This window comes from Crinia signifera, chromosome 11 (assembly GCF_055691185.1).
Source record: "Crinia signifera chromosome 11, ASM5569118v1, whole genome shotgun sequence".
Taxonomy (NCBI): domain Eukaryota; kingdom Metazoa; phylum Chordata; class Amphibia; order Anura; family Myobatrachidae; genus Crinia; species Crinia signifera.
The window spans coordinates 98,848,819-98,873,162 of NC_139227.1; the positions used below are offsets into that span (position 1 = coordinate 98,848,819).

The 24,344-nt window shown below is 47.5% G+C and overlaps 1 protein-coding gene across 1 annotated transcript in view; it reads left to right on the forward strand.

Annotated features, from left to right (window-relative positions):
* Positions 1-10,885: 10,885 nt before the first annotated feature.
* PAMR1 (peptidase domain containing associated with muscle regeneration 1) overlaps positions 10,886-24,344 on the forward strand; it is a 34,667-nt gene continuing 21,208 nt past the window's right edge. The window contains exons 1-4 of the mRNA XM_083163870.1: positions 10,886-11,192; positions 11,549-11,765; positions 18,650-18,826; positions 20,169-20,297. Of these exons, the coding sequence (XP_083019996.1) occupies positions 11,687-11,765; positions 18,650-18,826; positions 20,169-20,297 (385 nt within the window). The 5' untranslated portion in view covers positions 10,886-11,192; positions 11,549-11,686. The remainder of the gene's footprint in view (positions 11,193-11,548; positions 11,766-18,649; positions 18,827-20,168; positions 20,298-24,344) is intronic.

Sequence of the window (24,344 nt, forward strand, 5' to 3'; positions counted from 1 at the left end):
ATTCGGTTCCCTGTTGGGGAGAGCGGCACATCACAGCGATGGTTTATTACAGCGGGAGCTGGAATGTAAATGGCTGCTCTATGCGGCCAGGACTATAAACTGCTAGGAACAATTCCCACAGCATTATTTTATAGTCCTGCACGTCTTCATAATGATGCTATTTACGTTATTTGTTTTGTGGGAGTACCGCGGCCGGGGCATCCGTCTTCCGCTGGCATCGCTATAACTGGTGTCGCTAATTACTAGTGCTGAAACTTTACACTCAGACCAGGGCGGCTGGAAGTGGAGGCATCTGTTTAGGGATGATTCAAAATCATAGATGGTTTATGGCTGATGTCAAATACTTTCTCTACATCGATGGCATAGTAGAAACAATGTTTTTTTTTTTTTTTTTTCAAGGTGCTGGGACATGGAGCATAGCTCCGCCCCCGACAACTGGAAGCCCCACCCCCACGTTCTGATTGGCCTGTGGGCCAATCAGTCAAAGAGAATGGGTAACTATCGATAGCTAAAGCTATCGATGGTTATCCATCACATAATTTTCAACTATCAATGTCTGGATGAAAAATTGCCATCAATGGCCACTGCACCGATGGCCATCCCTAGATCCGTTCAGATCTTTCTTTGCAGTGTGGAACTTCTTCCAATAGGGAGGGGTGGGCGGGACACTGCCAGCCCCAGGTGGAATGTGGGACAGACCCAAAAAAATTGGAACAGTACGGAGGTATGCAGTCGTTAGTCCTCTCTGCATGCAATGGAGATGAGGGGAGCACAAGCACAAAATTGGGCACAAGATTTTTTTTTTACTCCTTATATTTGCACCCAGTTGAATCCCCCCTATGACAGTATATACCGGTCTTATCAGGGCTTAGATCGACACCTATGATTAATGGCGTACGACAAATATTAGGGACACTGGAAAGTAGACAGCGGCAGAACGCAAACGAATGGCGGAATTATATTTTCTATGTTTACCCTTAGTTGCTGTAATTTCTGTCTACCTGGTAATTGAGTCGGCTCATCCTCCCAACCTGCCGGCTAATACCTTAATGTCACAAAATAAAAATGCTGAACGCCAGACAGAGGATTATCTGTGCGCGGACGGGAGTCACCTGGAGACGAGCTCTCTGACGCTCATTATCTGATCTATGATTCATGCGTTTATGGGAAAGATAAGAAGCCGTCACTGTGGGGAATAAATATTAGTTTGATCCATGAAGATAGTTTAGACGCTACGCATACATCGCTCGGCGCTGTGTCCTCGTGTGCAAATCTGTTACGCGCTCACATATATGATTTCATGGTATAAGTGTCGCCTGTTAGTACATACCACCCAACCAACCATCCCAATTTCATTGCCCCCTGAATGTTCAGCCAAATTTGTTTGGGAGGTTGGGAGGTGTTTACCCCCAAAACGCCATACAATTGAATATTATAAGCGTGTAAACATGGGGTAGGGGGGAATGGGACAATATACCTATGCACTGAAACCCACCAAAAAATAATTGATAGAAATAGGGTGATTATTTTTACTTTATTATTGGTCCACAATATGTAATTGAGCGTGCCGTGGCACTGTGTTGCTATGTGGAGGTGCAACCCCAGAGAGTAAAATAAGATGAAGAAGGAGAGGAAAGAGAAAGTACTCTCTTTGTTTGGGGGCACACTGAGGGGGGTTGTCGGGGTTAGTGAATTGCGGGAGGGGGGGTTGCGGAGGTCCGTGAATTGCGGGAGGGGCGCGTGGGGTGCCGTGAGTAAAGGGGGGGTGGTGCGGGGGTCCGTGAATCACGGGAGGGGTCATGAATCGCAGGAGGCGGGGGTCGTGGGGGGGCTGCGAATCGCAGGAGGGGGGGTGTGGGGGGTTGCCGTGAATTGCATGAGGGGGGCGTGAATCAAGGGAGGGTGGGCGCAGGGGGGTGGTGCGGGGGTCCGTGAATTGCCCGAAGCATAGCGAGCGGCTGCGGTACACTTCAAACTGTGTCCATGTCGACTGTGTCGACATTTCGGCCAAAAAACAGTAAAAAAACCCATGTCGACCTTTTGACTGTCGACATAGACACTGTCGACCTAATGGCAGTGTCGACCTAAAAACATGTCAACCTAATGAGCTGTCGACCTAATGAGCTGTCGACCTAATGAGTTGTCGACATAATGACATGTCGACCTAATGGTATGTCGACCTAAAACCATGTCGACCTATTGAGGTGTCGAACTAATGGTGTCGATGTAAGTGCTGTCTAACAATAGTCCGGATACCGGGGTGGTCGCGGGGGTCCCGCGAATCGCGGGAGGGGGGTCGCGGGGGTCCCGCGAATCGCGGGAGGGGGGGTTCGCGGGGGTCCCGCGAATCACGGGAGGGGGGGTCGCGGGGGTCCCGCGACTTGCGGGAGGGTGGAAAGCGGGGGTCCCGCGAATCGCGGGAGGGGGGTGCGGGGTCCTGCGAATGGCGGGAGGGGGGGTCACGGGGGTTCCGCAAATCGCGGGAGGGGGGGTCGCGGGGGTCCCGCGAATCGCGGGAGGGGGGGTCGCGGGGGTCCCGCGAATCGCGGGAGGGGGGTCGCGGGGGTCCCGCGATTCGCACGAGGGGGGGGGGGGTCGCGCGATTCGCGGGAGGGGGGTCAGGGGGGTCCCGCAAATCGCGGGAGGGGGGGGGGTCGTGGGGGGTCCCGCGAATCGCGGGAGGGGGGTCGCGGGGGTCCTGGCAGAGGGTAGGGATGTGCAGGAGTAATGGTGGATGGTGGCTGTGGAGTAATGGTGGATGGTGGGCGTGTACTGTAGCCCTGGCTGGGCGGGGGGAGGTGATGTCAAGGGGGTGGAACGTCAGACACATGAAAGTGAAACTGTTCTACACAGGAACGTTCTCCACAGGGGTTGAGTGACAGATCTGGCTAAATATATAAGAGATAATAATAATAATAATAATAATAATAATAATAATAATAATAATAATAATAATGCACTTATACCACAGCGAAATTTGCTAAAATGCAAGATTGCTGGTGAAACATTTTTTTTGCAGGACAGCGATTTTAGCTGCAAGTCTGATTGATAAGATTGTATAGGTCCCGAGCCTGGCCCTGCTCTTGTGGGGGCTTTATACGCTCACAGAAAACTCATCTTGTTTTGTATAATAGATGGATTGCACCAATATATACACATACAGTTCCTGGAATAGACGTTATTGTCGCCGTTCTGGGGAATCCTTGCCGCACCTCTGACAGTGGCTGCAGTGCCAGGGCCCCAAGCATAGGCAAATCTAGAAATATGGTAATAGTTGGTCCCAGATACTGAAGCAGGTTGGACCCTTGCGTGGCAAAAAGGGGCATGGTATTACACATGATATCACATACCGTAATGCCTATTACACATAATATCACACACCGTAATGCCTATTACACATAATATCACACGCCGTAATGCCCATTACAAATTATGCCACACACCGTAATGCCCATTACACATTATACCACACACCGTAATGCCCATTAAACATTATACCACACACCGTAATGCCTATTACACATAATATCACACGCCGTAGCTGTAATGCCCATTACAAATTTTGCCACACACCTTAATGCCCATTACACATTATACCACACACCGTAATGCCTATTACACCTAATATTGCATGCCGTAATGTCCATTACACATTATACCAAACACTATAATGCCCATTATATATAATGACACACACCGTAATGCTTAGTACATATTATGCCACACACCATAATGCCCATTACAAATTTTGCCACACACGTAATGCCCATTACACATAATATCACACACCGTAATGCCCATTACAAATTATGCCACACACCGTAATGCCCATTACACATTATACCACACACCGTAATGCCTATTACATCTAATATCACATGCCATAATGCCCATTACAAATTATGCCACATACCGTAATGTCCATTACAAGTTATACCAGAAACCGTAATGCCCATTACACATTTGTATTTGGGTACAAGATGTTACACACACATAAGGGTAAGAGGGGATCAGACATCAGGGAAATTGGAAAGGGGTAGCAGGGGACAAGGTGTCACACACAGGTGAAGGGGTACAGGGGGGTGACACACCAGGGATGAGGGGGGGGGGGGGTATAGTGGGGTCACACACACACACACACACACACACACACAGGGAAAGCAGTGTACAGAAGGTCACACATACAATAGAAGGGGGTCACACACACAAACGAGTTGATGGGTACAGCGATCCCTGGGCACCAGTGCCGAATTATAATGGGGCACTTTTTTTTTTTAGCTAATGGTTTTGTGCATGGGAGTGGGGTAGTGCTGCAGCTTCACCTATCTGCCAATGTGACAATGATTAATGGTGCTGAGAATCAGGAGTCAAGGCACACTGACTGCACAAGTGTGCAATGCATTACTGGGAGTTGACTAAGTCCCATAAGACGGGTGTGGTATGGGGCTCCGACAGTCGGGATACTGTCAGTCATTAGGCCGACGTCGGGATCCAAACTGTCCGTACTCAGACAGCATGGCAAGACACCTATTCTATTCTCCCTCTATGGAGGTCCTGGACCCCCACGAGAGATCCCAACGTCGGGTAAATGACTGTCGGGATCCCGACTATCGGGAACGCGTCCGGCACCCCATAAGACTTTGCACAAGAGGTCAGAGGCTGAGAAGCTTGTGCTGAGCTCTGCTTCGTGGAGCTCATCATATGCTTCTCAGGCCCATGAAGGATAGCAGCAGCTGCTGCCTTGTCATGAGAGGGTTTTTAATCAGAGGCAGCGCTGAGCCTGTCTGGGCTCCTACAGAGTAAGGTACAGAGGAACAGAGTGCACCCTGAGAGGCTCTGGAACGTGCTTTGGAGCTTCTAGCTCCTCCACGGTGTGGCTGCGGGGGGAAGGAGGTGTCACTTCCCCCATGATGCCGCTGATGGGCGAGAAGACAGGGCAGGTCCTTGTTAACAGCGCTGAGCGCTCCAGCCGGGTATCGCTGGGCGCGCTACGTTCATCTGACAGACACTACAAGTTAAGCAGAGACTGAGGTGCTGCTGCAATCTGTGTAGAAGGGGGCTGGTCATTAGGGGGTGCCTGTGCCGGCACCCCCGGACCCTAGATTTGCCCCCAGGAGCTGCCGCCCCTAGGCATAGGCTGCCGCCCTAGGCAATTGCCTAGTATGCCTATGCCTGGGGCCTAAGTAAATCCGATCAAGACCCCGGCTTATTTTACATGTATAACCAGTGTGTAAATTTGTACCTTTGCTACTGTGTATTCCTGTGCGATCTTTGGAACTTGGAAGGAACTAAGGGGTTATGCGAGAGGCATAAGTTGCGCTGCACAGCCGCATAGATCCTGGGGTCCTCACAGAAGCAACAATGTACAGTAAAGGGAGGTTGGTGGACAATGCTTAATTTTGGGAAATGTCTGTAACCATCTGGAAGGGACTAAGTAAAAACCAGACCCGGACTAGACCCCGAACTCTGCATTCTTGAGCTTGTAGTGTCCCGTCCATGGGTTGTCTTGTCTGGGGGGTTCCTGTGATAACTTTCACCAGGTATATGGGGAAGGGGAGATTACAGCCTCCCCGTGTGATCCGTAACGTTTCGGTTTTTGCTGCATGCCCGGACCATACAGGGAGGCTTTATTCTACCCCTCCTCCTGTCCTTGGTGACAGCTGTCACAGGCAGCCCCCGGAAAGGATACCCCCTGGATGGGACACTCCAAGCTCAGGAATTAAAGAAATTGATGAATGGAGCCTGTCCGGTCCGGCGTTCCGAGGTTCTGTCCATGTCCAGTTTTTACCCATACCCCACCTGGAAGACACACTCACCCAGTGGCGTAACTATTGATTACGCCACAGGACCCGGCACAGACAGAAGCGCCGGCAGCTGAAGGCAGAGAGTAATAAAAGTCCCGCAGCCCCCCCCCCCCCCCGACGCCCACACACTCTCAGCGCCTCCCCGCCACCGCGGGGGCTACGGGACTATAGTTATGCCACTGCGCTCACCTGCTGTATCTGTGCAGTACCAAACCTCCAGTACTGTATATTGTAATCATCTCATATAAGATACCTGGTAATGAATGAAAGTGTACACAATGCTGCACAATACACATTGTAGCACAACAGCAATTACTGTAATATTATAACAGGATTATGTTCATTTGGGATGCGGTCAATTTGCCGGTGGTCGGAATCCAGGCAGTCGAAATACCGACGCCGCAATCCCGACCGCCGCAATGCCGGCACTTTGTCCCTCTATGGGTGTCGTGTAGGGAGGCACCGGGCCTGCTGCGTGGCGAGCGCAGCGACCCCGCAAGGGTGGGCGATCCACGGCCCCCCTTGTCGGCATTGCGGCGGTCTGATTCCGACTGCCGGCATTTCATACCGGACCCGTTAATTTAATTGTCATTCTCAAATATCAGTAAGATAAGAAGGAAACCAAAAGAAACATCACTTCTGGATCAAGTTTGTTTCTGTATTATGTTTATGCCACAAAGTGTCAGAAATATGTATTTATGGGAGTATTGAGCTTCCAACCCAATGGTTTAATGTGCGCTATTTATATTGGCAGAAGTGACATACAGTATGTGAGTTCCTGGGATATGACATCACAGTCACCGGTGGGAGGGGTCAGGGTTCATGTTATCCATTATTGCCGGCATTTCCACTTACAGGCTTTTCTCCGTTACTGGGAAATGGAATATTGATCAGGATTTCCAGTGGTATCAGCGTTTTTCCTCTTGGTTGTCTCAGGGCTCACGTTCTGTATATACCGCAGCATTATAGAAGTTTGGCAGCAAAATTTACAGGGAAACCTGAATTTTTGACCAGGAAAAAACAGGTTGAGGCCAGGAGTGGAAACATTGGAAACATAGGTTATAATTAATATACCCAATGCTGATTTTACACATTCATCTTCATTCTTTCTTTAGTAATAATCTATATTATACAGAACCCAGGGCCAGAAACAGAACTCTTGGGGCCCCATACACTGATATCTCTAGGGGTGCCCTACCCCCTCAAACACTATCACCCCCACACACACACACACACACACACACACACCTCTATGCTGGAACACATACTGCAGGGTTCCATCACACTGACGCACTCCCTCACCCTGCAGCCTGCGACCTGTCACACTGACGCACTCCCTAACCCTGCAGCCTACGCTCTATCACACTGATGTGCTCCCTCACCCTGCGGCCTGCGTTCTATCACACTGACACTCCCTAACCCTGCGGCCTATGCTCTATCACACTGACACACTCCCTCACCCTGCAGTCTGCGTTCTATCACACTGACGCACTCCCTCACCCTGCGACCTTTGCCCTGTCACACTGATGCACTCCCTCACCCTGCGACCTGTGCCCTGTCACACTGACGTGCTCCTTCACCCTGCAGCCTGCGCTCTATCACACTGACACACTCCCTCACCCTGCGGTCTGCGTTCTATCACACTGACGCACTCCTTCACCCTGCGACCTTTGCCCTGTCACACTGATGCACTCCCTCACCCAGCGACCTGTGCCCTGTGACACTGCCGAACTCCCTCACCCTGCGACCTGTGCCCTGTGACACTGACGAACTCCCTCACCCTGCGCCCTGTCACACTGTCGCACTCCCTCGCCCTATGACCTGTGCCCTGTCACACTGTTGCACTCCCTCACCCTGCGACCTGTGCCCTGTCACACTGACGTGCTCCTTCACCCTGCAGCCTGCGCTCTATCACACTGACACACTCCCTAACCCTGCGGCCTGCGCTCTATCACACTGACGCACTCCCTCACCCTGCAGCCTGCAACCTGTCACACTGACGCACTCCCTAACCCTGCAGCCTACGCTCTATCACACTGATGTGCTCCCTCACCCTGCGGCCTGCGCTCTATCACACTGACACACTCCCTAACCCTGTGGCCTACGCTCTATCACACTGTCACACTCCCTCACCCTGCGGTCTGCGTTCTATCACTCTGATGCACTCCCTCACCCTGCAACCTTTGCCCTGTCACACTGACACACTCCCTCACCCTGCGGTCTGCGTTCTATCACACTGACGCACTCCTTCACCCTGCGACCTTTGCCCTGTCACACTGATGCACTCCCTCACCCAGCGACCTGTGCCCTGTGACACTGACGAACTCCCTCACCCTGCGACCTGTGCCCTGTCACACTGACGAACTCCCTCACCCTGCGCCCTGTCACACTGTCGCACTCCCTCGCCCTATGACCTGTGCCCTGTCACACTGTCGCACTCCCTCACCCTGTGACCTGTGCCCGGTCACACTGACGCGCCCCACCTGCAATGCACATGGTTTTGTCCATTAGAGAGTTATTGTCCCTTTCCGAGTGAATCAGAATAACCTCCTTAGTGCGGAGCTTTGGAGGGCATCACAGGGACCACACCTCTCCGTGTCTGACTGTGGCCAGGCTAATGATAGAGTAGTACTGCTGGTCTCTGAAGTGGAATCTGGAGAGCACTTGTTCCATAAACCAGAGTATTTTAATGTTAGACAAATCGCATGCACAACGGCGTTCATTAATGCCGTATGCATGAAGATATCAGCAAAGGACGGCACTGTACCGTCCCCAATCACAGTCCATGTGGACGGGAAATTAGAAAAAAGTCCCGACACAAAATTTGTAAAAAACTTGTGACAACGCCAGCCTAGGAATAGCCATAAATTTGACAATAGGTTGACAAGCCAAAGCTCGATGTGACATTGGTCGACACATGAAAATGTCAACATGAGTTTTTCAAGATCCCCCCCCCCAACATTTCTAGTTTTTCATACTAAGATCTATTGCAGATGGGATGTTGCTATGGGAAACCGATCAGATTCTATTATCTTCCTGACGGTGCTAAATAAATGAGTAGATTCTGATTGGTTGCCTATAGCAACATCCATTCTGAAATAGAATTCCCATCTTAGTAAATTTCCCCCTTTAACCCCAATTGAGAACAATAATCTTTGAAGACGGAAGCAATAGTGGAATGAGGCACCTGGCCTGAAGCATGGCGAGGAACCGAGCCACGCAAGGGGACACAGTGCAGGAATTTTGGGATTCATGTGCTCAGGTGTCACAATTGACACCAGAAAAAGTCAAAAACTTATGGTGTCCTTTCCATGCCGACATTTTGCTTGTGCCAACTTTTTGGCAATGTCGACCTTGAGAATATTGACCTTTTGCCGTCGACATATTGACTGTTAACCTAGATACTGTCTATCCTTTGATTGATTAGCACCCGGAGACTGTTTACAATGGCTTTTGCGGCAGCTGTATGGCGCAGAGCACGCCCGTCCCTGTATTGCGCAGCATTGTCCCGCAGTTGCTCAGCGCCTTTGCTGTCTGTGTTCCTCATTACAGATGTGTATGGTAAAGTGATGTGAGTCCGTTATGCAGCGGTGCATAGTAATCCTTCCAATTCACTTAAATAGTGCGCACAGCTGTCCAAGTAATTTAGGAAAACCGCAGAGTCCTACAATGTTTATGTAACAGAAAACCCCCCTTTTCCACTTATTAAAACTTGGGTTACTCTTAGGAAAAATAGTCCCGAAATGTCTGACATTATTATATGCGGCAACAACAACAAACACCCAAAGCACCAAACTAACAATGCAAAGGAAAAACCCCATGGAAACGTATAAGAAACATACAGTTCATTGCAAATTGTACAGAGAGGACTTGGGTACATTGCAGATTGCACAGAGAGGACTTGGGTATGTTGCAGATTGCATAGAGGGAGGACTTGGGTACGTTGAAAATTGCACAGAGAGGACTTGGGTACATTGCAGATTGCACAAAGAGGAATTGGGTACTTTGCAGATTGTACAGAAGGAAGACTTGGGTACATTGCATGTTGTACAGAGGGAGGACTTGGGTACATTGCAGATTGAACAAAGAGAACTTGGGTACTTTGCAGTTTGTACAGAGGGAGAACTTGGGTAGATTTCACAAAGAGGACTTGGGTACATTGCAGATTGTAGAGAGGGAGGACTTGGATACATTGCAGATTGCACAGAGAGGACTTGGATACATTGCAGATTGCACAGAGAGGACTTGGATACATTGCAGATTTAACAGAGGGAGGACTTGGATACATTGCAGATTGCACAGAGGGAGGACTTGGATACATTGCAGATTTAACAGAGGGAGGACTTGGGTACATTGCAGATTTCACAGAGGGAGGACTTGGATACATTGCAGATTTCACAGAGGGAGGACTTTGGTATATTGTAGATTGCACAGAAAGGACTTGGATACATTGCAGATTGCACAGAGAGGACTTGGATACATTGCAGATTGAACAAAGAGGACTTGGGTACTTTGAAGTTTGTACAGAGGGAGAACTTGGGTAGATTGCACAAAGAGGACTTGGGTACATTGCAGATTGCACAGAGGGAGGACTTGGATACATTGCAGATTGTAGAGAGGGAGGACTTGGGTACATTGCAGATTGCACAGAGAGGACTTGGATACATTGCAGATTTCACAGAGGGAGGACTTGGGTACATTGCAGATTGTAGAGAGGGAGGACTTGAGTACATTGCAGATTGCACAGGGAGGACTTGGGTACATTGCAGATTGCACAGAGGGAGGACTTGAGTACATTGCAGATTGCACAGAGGGAGGACTTGGATACTTTGCAGATTGTAGAGAGGGAGGACTTGGGTACATTGCAGATTGCACAGAAAGGACTTGGATACATTGCAGATTGCACAGAGAAGACTTGGATACATTGCAGATTGCACAGAGGTAGGACTTGAGTACATTGCAGATTGCACAGAGGGAGGACTTGGATACATTGCAGATTGTAGAGAGGGAGGACTTTGGTATGTGGCCAGTTTAAGCTTCCAATTGTCTTCATCCTAAAACTTGGGGCTCTAGAGACATTTCATTTGTATAAATGTCACCAGTGCACATACTATAAATTAGTTGCTATTTAATTACTTTCTGTGCTGTGTCACTGATGAGGAATGTATGTTATTGCAAACACATGGACTGGACCCAGAGCTGAGCATTTTTCCAGACTGCCTGCCAGGTCAGGACGGGGCTGCAGGGAGAACTCAGACACGACAGGAGCCTGTGCACGGTACCTGTACCCCTGCTTCCCCATATCTGCTGCCTGGGAGAGAGCTGAGGTGTTGCTACAGCCCCTGGGACCCCCTGCACCCTGCGCTGTCTACAGCAACTCCTGAGGAGGTAACACTGCTGGTTGTTTTTGGAGTGACGCAATTGGGTGTTTTTGAGTGACGCAGGTTTTGTTTGGGAGAGTTATTTTTTTCTTTTTTGTCTGACACAGCTGGGTGTTTTTGTCTGAAGCAGCCGGGTGTTTTTATCTGATGCAGCTGGGTGTTTTTATCTGACACAGCCGGGTGTTTTTGGAGTGACGCAACTGGGTGGTTTTGTCTGATGCAGCCAGGGGTTTTTGGTCTGACGCAGCCGGGTGTTTTTGTCTGACGCAGCCGGGTGTTTTTGTCTGATGCCTCCAGGTGTTTTTGGAGTGACACAGCTGAGTGCTTTTGTCTGACGCAGTCTGGTATTTTTGTCTAATGCAGCCAGGTGTTTTTGGAGTGACGCAGCTGGAAGACCACCTGTGGAAGCTTTTGTCCCAACTCAAGACAGGGACCATGGAAAGGTGGAGGCCCTGAATCTACTGTACACCCTGTACCTGGCCTGGGACCCTGGAGAGCACCATGACCCTCTACCTGTGGGCCTGCCTTCTGCTGTCCTACCTGAGTGCTCAGATGGCCTCTGCCCACCCCAAAGGACCCAGTGAGTACCACACATCTGACACTTCAGGGGAGGGGGCAGATGATAGATATGCAAATACAAATTTGTTTAAATGTAATTGCTTCTGTAAGATTATCCATCTCTATGATCATGTGTGTATGTATACATAGTTTTCTATATGGATACACGCATACACACAACAGCTTCGCATCCCCCATAGAAACCTATGGGGGATGCGTCCGGCGGCGCTGCAGGGAGGATCGCAGCAGGGATCGGAGATTCCTGCTTCGGTCCCCCTTTAATACATTTAGGTGAAACTTAATATTTGCGGTTAACCCCCGAAAACGGGTGTTCTCAGGGATTTAGCCGCACATATTAGTTGATAAATGGGCCCCATAGTGAGCTGTTATACTGCCTTCCCAGGAATACTGGAGAACTCTGCTTATGCTGTCATGTCAATGTTGCTGACTCCAAGCTGACATATTCCTCACAATGTCTGTCCCAATGATTTTCTCTAATGAGGAGCCTGGTTCTCATAAACCACCTACTGGCATCCAGTTTACCATGATGACCTATGGGGGGCAGAGGGGACCCTATAATAGGACATCCCCCTCTGCTTCTGGCTTAGATATGTAGCGCTGTTTCTATGTTGTGTATACAAGTCTAAGGTTTGCATACTGAACAAACGGGTGCACTCCCAGCTGTGGCAGAGCTGTGGCCCCTGTTTGCACTCTATATATTGCCTGAGTTTACTTTACACGCAACAATTCAAAGTTACACGTTTTTGGGCTAGAGATTCCCACATACGGTGCGATGGACGGCTGCGTCTTTGAACTGTTTATTTGAAATCCCACGTATCGCGGGATTCGCGTGCAGTAGTAGATGCGATGCAAAGAGCGCATGAAGCACAAAATGTACCGTGTGGGCACCTATAGGGCCAAATGTATCAAGCTTCAAAAAGTGATAAAGTGTAGGAGGATAAACAACCGGCCAATCAGCTCCTACCTGTCATTTTCCAAACCCAGTCTGTAACATGACAGTTAGGAGCTGATTGGCTGGCTGTTTATCACTTTTTGAAGCTTGATACCTCTTTCTCATAGTGATCCTGGGGTGTGACAGAGCCCTCTTACCTGAGATGCATTCACAGTAACTGAGGGCCAAGCACACCTGCGTCTGAGCTTATATGGGAGGTACCGTATATGGGAGGTACGTCTTTTGCACCCAGTATAATTAGTGCATAGTTGCCTACATGACCCTCTCCTTCAGGGAGAACATGCTCTGGACACAATGCTCTGTTGCTGGACTTCCCTGGTAATGTAGGATTAGAACTAGACACCTCTCACATGGCTATGGTATAAAACATAAGCCCTGTACACACGCTTAGATTTGCTTTAGATTTGATGTTAGATTCGATTTTCTATTAGATCTGGCATTAGATATTCCCATTCGATTTGGCATTAGATCTGTACTTTAGCATTCAATTCGATTTCGATTTTACAATGTAGGCACAATGTACTCATTTGATTTACTGGATCGAATTAGAGATTTCCTTGGCTGCACAGTAGATTTTTCTATTCTGTTCGATTTTGAGAAAACGGGAGCGCACATCGAATCGAATGCAGATCGAAAGTGTCCTAAAAACCATTCGATGTGGATTCGATTTTGCTTCTATAAGCGTGTGTACAGGGCTATAGACTGACTCATGACAAACAGTCATATGGTCGACCACTAATGGTAGACAGTCACAAGGTCGACAGGTAAAATGTCGACATGGTGAAAAAGTCAACAGACAAAATGTTGACATGGAAAAAGGTTGACATGAGTTTTTAATGTTTTTAGGGTGTCTACGTCGACACAGGTGTACCGCGTCCCCTCGGGCTCGGTGCCTCGCTGCGCTTGGCACACTATTTTATTCTCCCTCCATGCCCTAGTGCAGGCATGTCCAAACTATGGCCCTCCAGCTGTTGTGAAACTACAGGTCCCATCATGCCGTGCCACATTTTTCCTATTAGGGAATGCTAAAACTATGGCAAGGCATGCTGGGATGTGTAGTTTCACAACAGCTGGAGGGCCATAGTTTGGACATGTCTGCCCTAGTGGATGGTAGGGCATGACATACCGCCTGTATGCTGAATTTTTTTTAAATGCATGTCTACCTTTTTCATGTCGACCTTTTGACCATTAGACCCTGTCGACCTTTTGTGGCGACCTTTAAACCCTGTCAACCTTTTGACTGTCTACCTTTTGACCCTGTCAACCTTTTGACTGTCGACCATTAGTGGTCGACCATGAGTCAGTCTATGATCAGTCCGGATACCCTCTCACATGAGCTGGTCAGTCTCTGTTATCTGAGGAATCCAGGGCAGATGTTACACTCCACAGTCTGCCTATTCTGTTGTTACTCTTGCTGTGGATGGTACATCTCACAAAAGTCGTGTATCAACAATTGTTATGTTGACGTTTTCAGCCTGTCGAACTTTTGACCATGTCGATTTAACGATTGTCCATCTAGAACAGACTCTTTCCAAACTCGGTCCTCCAGGACAGTTCACATTTCCCTGGCCGCCCATACGGCAGCTCTGGACTCACTGACTTTTGTTTGCAGTCTTCTACAAAAATCAGCAAGCCAAGGGCGAGATCGGGCCAGGAGGGTGGTAAGTTATGCTGCCATCTGGCATTTCTAGAACTGCGCATCCAGTGTGCAAGCAGCCACTATCTCTCTTCTAGACACTTGTCATATGTGTGAAGGCTTTTTTAACCCCTGTGCAAATCTTGATTTTTGGGGGGGATTTTGTTTTTGGATTTTTGTATATACTTCTTTTCCTTTTGGATTATTTTTGTACTTAATTTTGGATACACATGCTTTGGATGTGGTCCAATTTTACTTACCTTTGGCTGTAAGAACTTCTCTGTGTTAAAGTATTCCTGGATGGATTCTTTACATTAAATACTATTTTTACTTGATCTGGAGACGTCATATAATTTTTTGACAAACAATACATCTTGAAGGGATAATTTTTGGAGACAAAGAAGGTTGAAAATGTAGAAAGTAAAGAAAATGCTATGTGATGGGACTTAACTGCACCTATTGTGAGTGGGGTATGCTATATCCATCGCACCCTTATATCCATATTTTAGGTTAAAGAAACCATTATATGCTTTCTCGCCCCTAGTGTGGAGGTAAGCGAGGTACTCTGAATCACTGAATTATTATAACCATCAAGGTGCAAAGAAACCTTTACATGTGGAGCTACAACCACATCCAGTGTGAGTGGGGTACGCCTCCTGTTATATTACTATCAAAAAGAAACCTCTATGTGTTTCCTCGTCCTTCCTTTAGAGGTGAGCGAGGAATGCTGTCAGAGAACACCCACCTAATCTCTACTGGTTCACTAAGTACTGGTTCACTAAGTTATGTATGTTTTTTTCACATATATTGAGCAACCATTTCTTCATTGGAGCACAAGGATCAGTCCCTCACGTGGATATATCCACATAAATTGACACATTGACTAAAGAATTTCTTCACAAAATAATTTCTTCACAAGACTCACAATTTTGTCAAAAGGGACGTATTATACTCTTGTTTTGACTTTGTTTTGAATTTGTGCACATGTATACAGCATAATTGTTTGCACCATTAGATCATATTCTTCCCATTTTTCTTTTGTTCACTATTTCTAAAACGCAGTTCACCCCTAATTGAATTGGCCCAATAAACTCTTGTTGACCACAATGGAGGACACATAATAATTGTAGCAGTTCATCATTTTCTGCGCTACATCGCCACCTGGTGACTAAATTTGTAACACGCTAACAACATTTTTCTCAATAGATGGCCAGCACATCCCGCTGTCTAAATCAATGTCCCTCTGGGGAGCGTTACTGTAATCTTCATAGTCCTGTATAATACACCACAGTAACACATATGTGAGATTCTGGCCATGAGATGCTGATGGGAACAGGCCATAGGGATGAACTAGGCTCAGATCGGACCCTTCATTGACAAAATCAGGTTATGACGTTCTTAGTGAATAGCTTTCTGCAAATGCCAAATCAAAACCAGAGAGAGCATTTTTTCCATAACGTGTAACTAGCCATGAACCTTTGCCTGGATTTACATCTGCGAATGAATTCCATGCCCTGACACAACGATTGGTTAACTCTTTGTATCCAGTGTAACCCATTACTGACTATTCTGTAGACCTTACTTAATGTCTGTGTTTGAGAACTGAAGGGTAATGGGGCACTGGGTAAGAATCATCAAAATTGCAGCTAGAAATTGATAAGGAATATATATTTTGATTATAGATGTTCTTGAAGCCGGGTTCTTCTGCAGATGATAACCTTGTAATTTATAACAGGAAGGAGATGGTCTTGGGAGAGTTCAACACTGTTACTCATGGAAAACCTATTGCCAGATGTAGCTGAGGTTCCACCAAACTTATAGTAGTTTTTAATAGCCAGACAATGGCCCTTATTCTGGTTCACTCGCAAAGGCAAATTCCTTCTCAAATGGACAAAATCATGTGCACTACAGGTGCATACCTCTTAACTGTCCCGCTTTTCGCCGGAACGTCCTATTTTTTGGGATGTTCCCACGTCCCTCCCAGGGTTGGCAGTGTCCCATGGTGGTGTTGGGGGGGGGGGGGGGGGGAATGGTAGCCCCCCCTGTCCCCTGTGAATAGAAGCTATGTGCACAGCGTCTATTCCTGCAACCTGATGGACTGGGGACATAGCCAGCAAAAATGGGGGGCATAGCCTTACGGCAATAGGCCACGCCCCATTGCCATGAGATCACTCCCCCAACATTTCAGGTTTGTATCTACCCAGTTTGTTTAATCACTGTTGTTTCCAATTGTAAAGCGCAACGGAATATGCTGTGCTATATAAGAAATTATAAATGAATAAATCTAAATCTCTCTGCACATGTTACATCTGCCCCACCTGCAGTGCACATGGTTTTGTCCATTTGAGAAGAATTTTGCCTGTGTGAGTGAACCAGAATAATGGCCAATATCCCCATCCATCTTGCAGCATGTTGCTCAGGTCCAAGGGGTTATGTGCTGCAGACCATTATAGATAAGTATGCATGGTAGAAGTACTGGGAGCAATCAGGGCAGGAGGCCCAAAGTTTGAAAGTGTTTGGAGATTTGACGGGTTAGTGACCAATGACAGTGCAGCTTCTATATGATCACATTGCAATGCAATGTCCGGTGGGGATTCCATGTGCATTTGGTGGGCCCTCGGCATACTTGGAAGGGCAGAGTTGGGGGCTATGAAATGGTAGACCATCATTGCAGCTAACCTCCAGGCCCCGTGGTGACCACTCCACCCTTGCATTACAATAGCAGTAGCTTAGATATTAGGATAATCAAACTGGGGATAATGGAGCTGTGAGCCCGTTGTGGGGTGGGCAATTATCCACAAACTCTACAGCCCTGTCCTACTCAGTTATTTGGTTCCGTAGCACTTTACAGAGAGTATGTCATGCACATGAGTCCCTGCTGCAGCAATCTACATTCCCTATCTATGTTCCCTAGATCACATACACACTAAGGTTAGTATATGTCAGGATTGAATTAACCTACGAGTGTGTACTTGGAGTGTGGGAGGATACTGGAGCACCCAGAGGAAACCCACACAAATAAAGAGAGTATATACAAACTCCACACGCGGGACAGGGGTAGAACTAACCACTGCGCCACCCTTGCATCTAACAGCGACGAGAAAGCCTCTACCATGCGCTTTATGTGATAACATTAGAGCTGGTAACTCTGTAGTGGGCACGTTGGCACTAGATGCGATAGAGGCATCAATCAGTCCACTATGTCGTTCACAGCGCACCTGCAAGATGGAGAACTGCGCCGCTGCGACTTTTAGTGGACATGTTTGTTGTGGATAATCTTGGTGGCACTACTAGTGACGGTGATCTGAGTAATGACTGGCCGCTGAGATAGTTGCCTGTGATTGATGATGACCTACTGGTATATGACTACTTGGTATCCTCTCTATTATATTTGATGTCATATCACACCCAAAATGTGTGTCCTCAGAGCCTATTTTGCTGTTTTCTTTAAGGGGTCAAATCTGAACCCAAACACTGCAGTATAGGCAGCAGTTCAGTTGCAACTACTAAACGTGGGCTCTGTGTGATGGCTGTACGCCAGCAGGTAAATCCGTCACCTAGCACCAACGCGCCCACTCCCTTTCATTGCTCTGCAGCAAGATGCCATAGGAGGGAATTGTTTCCACAAGAGTAGACAGGAAGTGACTGACAGCTTTGCAGGCTTATCGACCTATTTCAGGTGTTGAACTAAGCCCTGTCATCCTTCAGTTGTCGACACAATGCATGTCAACCTAAATTGGGTCAACCCAATGACCCATACGTGCGATGTCACAGATGACTGCACTGTACATAGACATCACTTTGCCCTGTGTCTTGTGCCTTAAGAGAACTGCCTTAGTGATGTGGGAGGAGCTAATGCAATGGGCGGTAACACTTTATCTTTCAGCAGTGTTCCAATCAGAAACATTACATTTTGGGGCTCAGTCTTCCTTTATGTATTATCAGCAGTTCCCAGTCTGCACACAGCAATATATAAAATACAATTACTTTCTATGGGTAAATGGGCTGGACTGCGCTGTTCACATTCACCCACAGCAGAAAGGCAAGGCTCACCCCCCAGATGTATCCATTTCTGCAAGATTGGGGATGACTTTCCCACAATGTTTGTCCCAATGACAATAAAGGATGATCAATGATTTCTGGCATCTCCTGAGCATCCGCCCAGATTCCTCCGGCAGAAGATGCAAAGTATTCCCTAACGTGGCCTCCAGGACCGCAAGGCTAATAAACGGCCCATGCTATATTGGGCACCTCTTGCATATCGGTAAATGACCATTACTTTCTTTCTTCTTTCTAGAATACATCTTAATCAATGAAAACTGCCCTGGAGCTGAGTGGAACATCATGTGCCGCGGCTGCTGTGAATATGACCAGGTGGAGTGCGTGTGCCCAGGGGGCAATGAGAAGGTGGGGTACACTATTCCCTGCTGCCGGAATGAGGACGACGAGTGTGACTCCTGTCTCATACACCCAGGTACCGGGTTCATGTTAGTGTATTGGTGTAAGATATGAGGAGGCCCAATATGGAAAACAGCGTGAGGGCCCCAGTATTAACTTCATTAGCATGTCAGTGTCAACATTAGGATTACAGTGCTCTGATTGGTCTAAGAAAAGTGGTTCACAAACTTTTTGTGAATCGTGGCCCCCAAGAGTATCCGAAATCGGTTCTCAGACCGCGAGGCCAAAAGTTTCTTATTGAAGAATCCAGAAGAAATATAATGAAGTAAATTGTGTTTATAGATCAAGTTGTGTGGTGAGGAGCAGGACGCGCATCTGTTTGTCCTCATATGTTATGACAAGCACTGGTTTTGTCTATTACATTGACCATAAATAATTTGAACTGGTCCTAGACCCCTGCAAATGTCTTGAGCACCCCAGGATACCACCGCACATAGTTTGGGAACCACTGGGTTCCCAAACCCAGTTTTCAAATTCAGCTTCAGTCGAGGAATATTCATCGAAAATCGCTATCCTGCGCATGTGCGTCTGCCGCATCATCAATGCTTAAACTGCGGTCGCATTCTAGAAAATGCAACTGCAGTCTAAGTGACAGTGGGGGAGGCAGCAACAGGGCGGCGATGCAGCATGGGGTGGGCAGCAATGCAGCGTTGGGTGGGTGCGCTCCGGACAATGCAGGCAGACGGCGATATTAGTTATGTGAGCACTTCACACATCTGCGAAGCGCTCGCATTTTTTGCAACGTGCAATTATTTTGCAGTCGCATCACGACCTGGTCTGGACGTCCCCCAGCATGTTAGATAAAACAGTCGTTGGTTTCCGATTTTCACAAAACGGCACTTGAACCTGAATCAGCCCCAGTGATCGGAACAATGAGCAGTCAGAGCGCAGTACATGAGTATTTTGGCGAGTGATACAGATACTATAACACTAATATTTATGGAACGTGTAGACGTGTGGAGCGTATACAGTATATACTGGGTGGTCTGTCGCTGATAGAGAACTGGGGGAAGTTAATAAACAGTTCTAGAGATTCCGTACAAGACGGAACCTGTCCCTGGATGACATTAGTCCTTAAGTTGCCTTTAAACTTTGATGACACTGACTCTAAGGGGTAAATTTACTAAGAGGGGACTTCTATTGAAGATGGGAACCAATCAGATTCTACTTATTTTATTTAGCACCTTCTATAATAATAATAGGATGTTGCCCTGAACAACCAATCACGTTCTATCTTCAATAGAACTCCCATCTTAGTAAATTTAACCCTACGTCTGTAACTCAGCATGGTTGGGGGGGGTGGTGAGATCCGCCTGCAGACCCATAAGAACCTCATCTCTCTCCACCTCTTCTTCTAGGTTGCTCCATATTTGAGAACTGCAAGTCCTGCCATAATGGATCATGGGGCGGAATGCTGGATGACTTCTACGTGAAGGGGAGGTACTGCTCGGAGTGCCGCATGGGCTGGTATGGAGGAGACTGCATGAGTAAGTCTCATTCAGGGTCAGTGTGTGTGAGTGCGTGCGTGTGTGTGTGGGGGGTGATAATGTGTGTGGGAGGGGGGAAATGGTATACTGTATGTTGACGTACATTAAGCCGGGACAAAGGTACGAAAGATAAAATATCATGACGATGGTTGTAATTTTTTTTTCACAATCAGTGAATACGTGTTCCATCCCGGGCTAGATTTGCTCGTCGCGCTTCGTATCCTGGTGTTCGCACCTTACGGAATAACAGCATAAATCAGCGCTGTTACATATGACATCAAGGGAGGCACTCATGGGCCGTAGAGCCAAATTCAAAGAAGAACCCAATTTTTGGACTATCGCCTCTCTGCATCTAGTCGCAATACACATCTGCTGCTGATGACGCTGAAGGGACTTATTCTCGGAGTGACAGTGAGGGAGTATTTGGGGGGTAGTAATGGAGGGGGCAGACACGTCACAACCATCCTTGAGGCTGCAGCCTGGGTGCTTCCAGCGTCTTACCTCCTGCAGCCATGTGTCTGCAGATCTACTATAATCGGTTGAACAGCGGTGGATGCTTCCTGTTCGTACGCAGGTGCTTGGACCTCAGTATCTCCCAGAAAATGTTTTTGTTTTTTTTTCTGGGGAGAGTCCTCCGGGACCAGGGGTTTACCACATGGGTCCAATTGGCTGTACCATACACCCTCCAACATAACCCATTCCATTAGGTACAAAATGCTCTGTTCCAGGACTTATATGATTGCCGTCACCTGTGGTGACACTCCTGTTATATAAATTGACTAGTTCAACACAGGTGATGGCAATCATATAAGTAAGAGGGAAGTCCAGGAACAGAGCATTTTGTACCTAATGGAATGGGTTATGGTGGAGGGTATGGAGTACATGAATATGTTCTTGGCTGAATAAGTTGTGGCATATAATTCCCTATTCCTTATCCCTGAACGTCAGACTTGGATTGTGCTACAAAACCAAACTTCTCCTTTGAAACGTTGCTAATTGTCTTGTGTTTACTCTCCGTAACGTCTTCCCATTGATAAAGGCTGCGTTTGTTGTAGTTTAGGGGCCTGTGATGTGTGCGTCAGTCAAAAACGCAATACACAATGTGAGGCCCCTGTTTGTAGAACATTTCCCCTGTGTATCTCCCCATCACAGAATCAGGCACGTTACCTGCGCACTCACATTCTTGCAGGCAATTAATTAGTGTCTCTCACCATCCAGGCCGGGCAGAAGGAGTTTTTAATTGCTGTGTATTCTAGCTGCTAATTACGCTTCATCAGGCTGCCAGTTAGTCTGTGCTGGCGCAGGATGAGACGAGGCTTTGGGGGGAATTTCACCGCCTGCTCGCACTGGCGATAAGAAACATGGGTCTACGCCGTTCCAACACATCCGCCAATGTACTAATCTGTGCGCAGGGGGACAGTACTTCTGTTATTATTGCCTTTTTTTGTTTTCTTGCTGTAAAGAATAAAGGGGTCTATATGTACTAAGCCTTGGAGACAGGTAAAGTGGATGGATATAAAGTACAAGCCAGTCAGCTCCTAACTGCTATTTTCAGTCACTTCCTTTAACATGACAGTTTAGGAGGTGATTGACTAGCACATTTTATTAGGTTAAGTAGTAAACTGAAACAAATATTGTCCTTATTTTGGACATCGTACAGTCGGCACGCGGTTAATCAGACTTCAGCTCAAGGGCGGCGTTTGTTTGGGTATGAGGGATGATCCATCCTCCGGTAAAATGTTCATATCTTGGTAACTGGGCAGCGCCATGTGATCATGGGGAACTCTTCTGTCTCGTAGCGTGTTGGCTGACTTCAGCATGCCGACTGAAATGGGATGTCTGTTTCAGCTGGATCTTTAGCCCTACCCAGCATGTGCCTGGCATAGATCACTAATGATGCCAGAACATAAGATAAGTTGGTGTTATAGGTTGGTCGTATGGATTTTTCTAGTGAGCACGGCCGGATTGTCGCATCAGCGTAACATAGTGAGGAGGACGCCAAGGATGTGCGGAAAGCCGAAGATGTTGTGTCTCGGAACCAGGCCCTGTACCTACTGCACCCAAGGACTTATGGAATTTTTGGAGCTTTCATTGTACTGTGTAGATTTACCAGGACCACTGGCAGCAGAGTCTCTAGATCCCTTCCCCCCAGTGGCAGCAAAGTCTCTAGATCCCTCCCCCTAGGGGCAACAGAGTCTCTAGATCCCTCCCCCCAGTGGCAGTGGAGTTCCTAACACCCCCCCCCCTCCAGCGGCAGCAGAGTCTCTAGATCCCTCCCCCGCACCCCAGAGGCAGCGGAGTTCCTAAATCCCCCCCAGTATCAGATCCCCTCTCCCAGTGGCAGCAGAGTCTCTAGATCCCTCGCCTCAGTGGCAGCGGAGTTCCTAACAACCCCCCCCAGTATCAGATCCCTCCTCCAGTGGCAGCAGAGTCTCTAGATCTCTCCCCCCAGTGGAAGCAGAGTTCTTAGATCCCCCTCCAGTATCCCCAGAGTCTCTAGATCCCCCCTAGTGGAAGTGGAGCTCCTAGATCTGCTTGATCACCCCCACCCCCACGATCTTCTCTCTAGAACAAGCAGAAGTACAAATGTATCTCTCCGGCCCAGCTTCAAGGTAACACTTTTGCATCATTAATGTAATTAATTCCAGTTTTGATGGATGGTACAAAAGCCGTCATGATGAATAGAGAAGCCGAAGGCCGACCTTCACAGCCTCTGATGGAAGCGTGGCCGTTGTCCACTCATAAAGCTCATTGCACGTGGGCACAATATGATGTTATTCCTGCGCTCACCCCACATTCAGTGCGGGGCACCCGGCTCACCCAGCTATAGAAGCTGTTTGTTGTACCACTCTTATTTCTGGCGTACAGGGGTTCAGGGGTGTAAAATCAGGGTTTTTTTTGCAGCTGTGGTCATTTTGCAAACTTACAAAGCTGTACAGTTGGGCAACATTCAGCAAGCAAGCAGCTGTAGAACTACACATCCCAGCATGCCGCAGATATCAAAGCATGCTAAGTCATGGCGGAGCATGCTGGTATGTGTAGTTCCACAGCAGCTGGATAGCCTCATGATGCTGGAACAAAGCCTCCTGTACAGTCCTATTGGAGACATATATAATTATTATTATACCATTCTGGTGTTTATAGTATAAATACGCAATAGACGTTGCTGACTCTGTATGTGATGTCACAGCGAGGGCCGACATCTCCCGTAACCATCCCAGAATGTGTCTAGAAGGCATATTTTTGGGTTCATGTTATTTATAGTAAATCTATAAACCTTTTGTGAACTGCACTATTAACCTCACACCCATCATCCCTGAGGGACTAAGGAAGATGGAGTGTTCCAATTGGCCTGCTGGCTTGGGCACCCTAATAGTGGTACCTGTTACTATGGCAACTGCCATCCCCCCCCAACTCACACACAACTCTGAGACGGCGGCTCCTGCCTTTCATTAAGGTTTCAGCAGAAGAGGAGAATAGGAAGAGGTTGTTTAACCCCTGCAGTGCTGGGAAACCTGCCAGCATTGCCTGATTACAGTGTATCCAGCACCAGTTTTTTATATTAAATATGTGGAGTTTCCAACACAAAAAGCATTGAGATTATATACATATATATATTATATATTTCTGAATTGTTGTAAATGATTTGATTTAACGCCATTTGTGGCCAAAATTGGTTCATACACACATTCTCACTGTGCGGTGACACACACAAAGCATATACTTTACTTATTACATGCTTGGTGTGTGATTATTTATATTACTGTTCCCTGTACGATCTGGAACTGTCTATATAGGATATAATGGACATAAGAGTAGTGCAGCAGTGTGACCAGGTGAGGGCGCTGCTCCTCACCATAGATGTAATTCATGGTGCCGTACAGCTACACTCAGCGGTAACATAAAGACGATACGATGGGGTTGTTGTGTGTTATGTGATGTGAGCTGATGGCACCAATAACATTGTTTGATTATTATATATAAAGTATATAATATATATATAATATATGAGGATTCAGTACTGAATCCCGGCGGTCGGGATCCCGG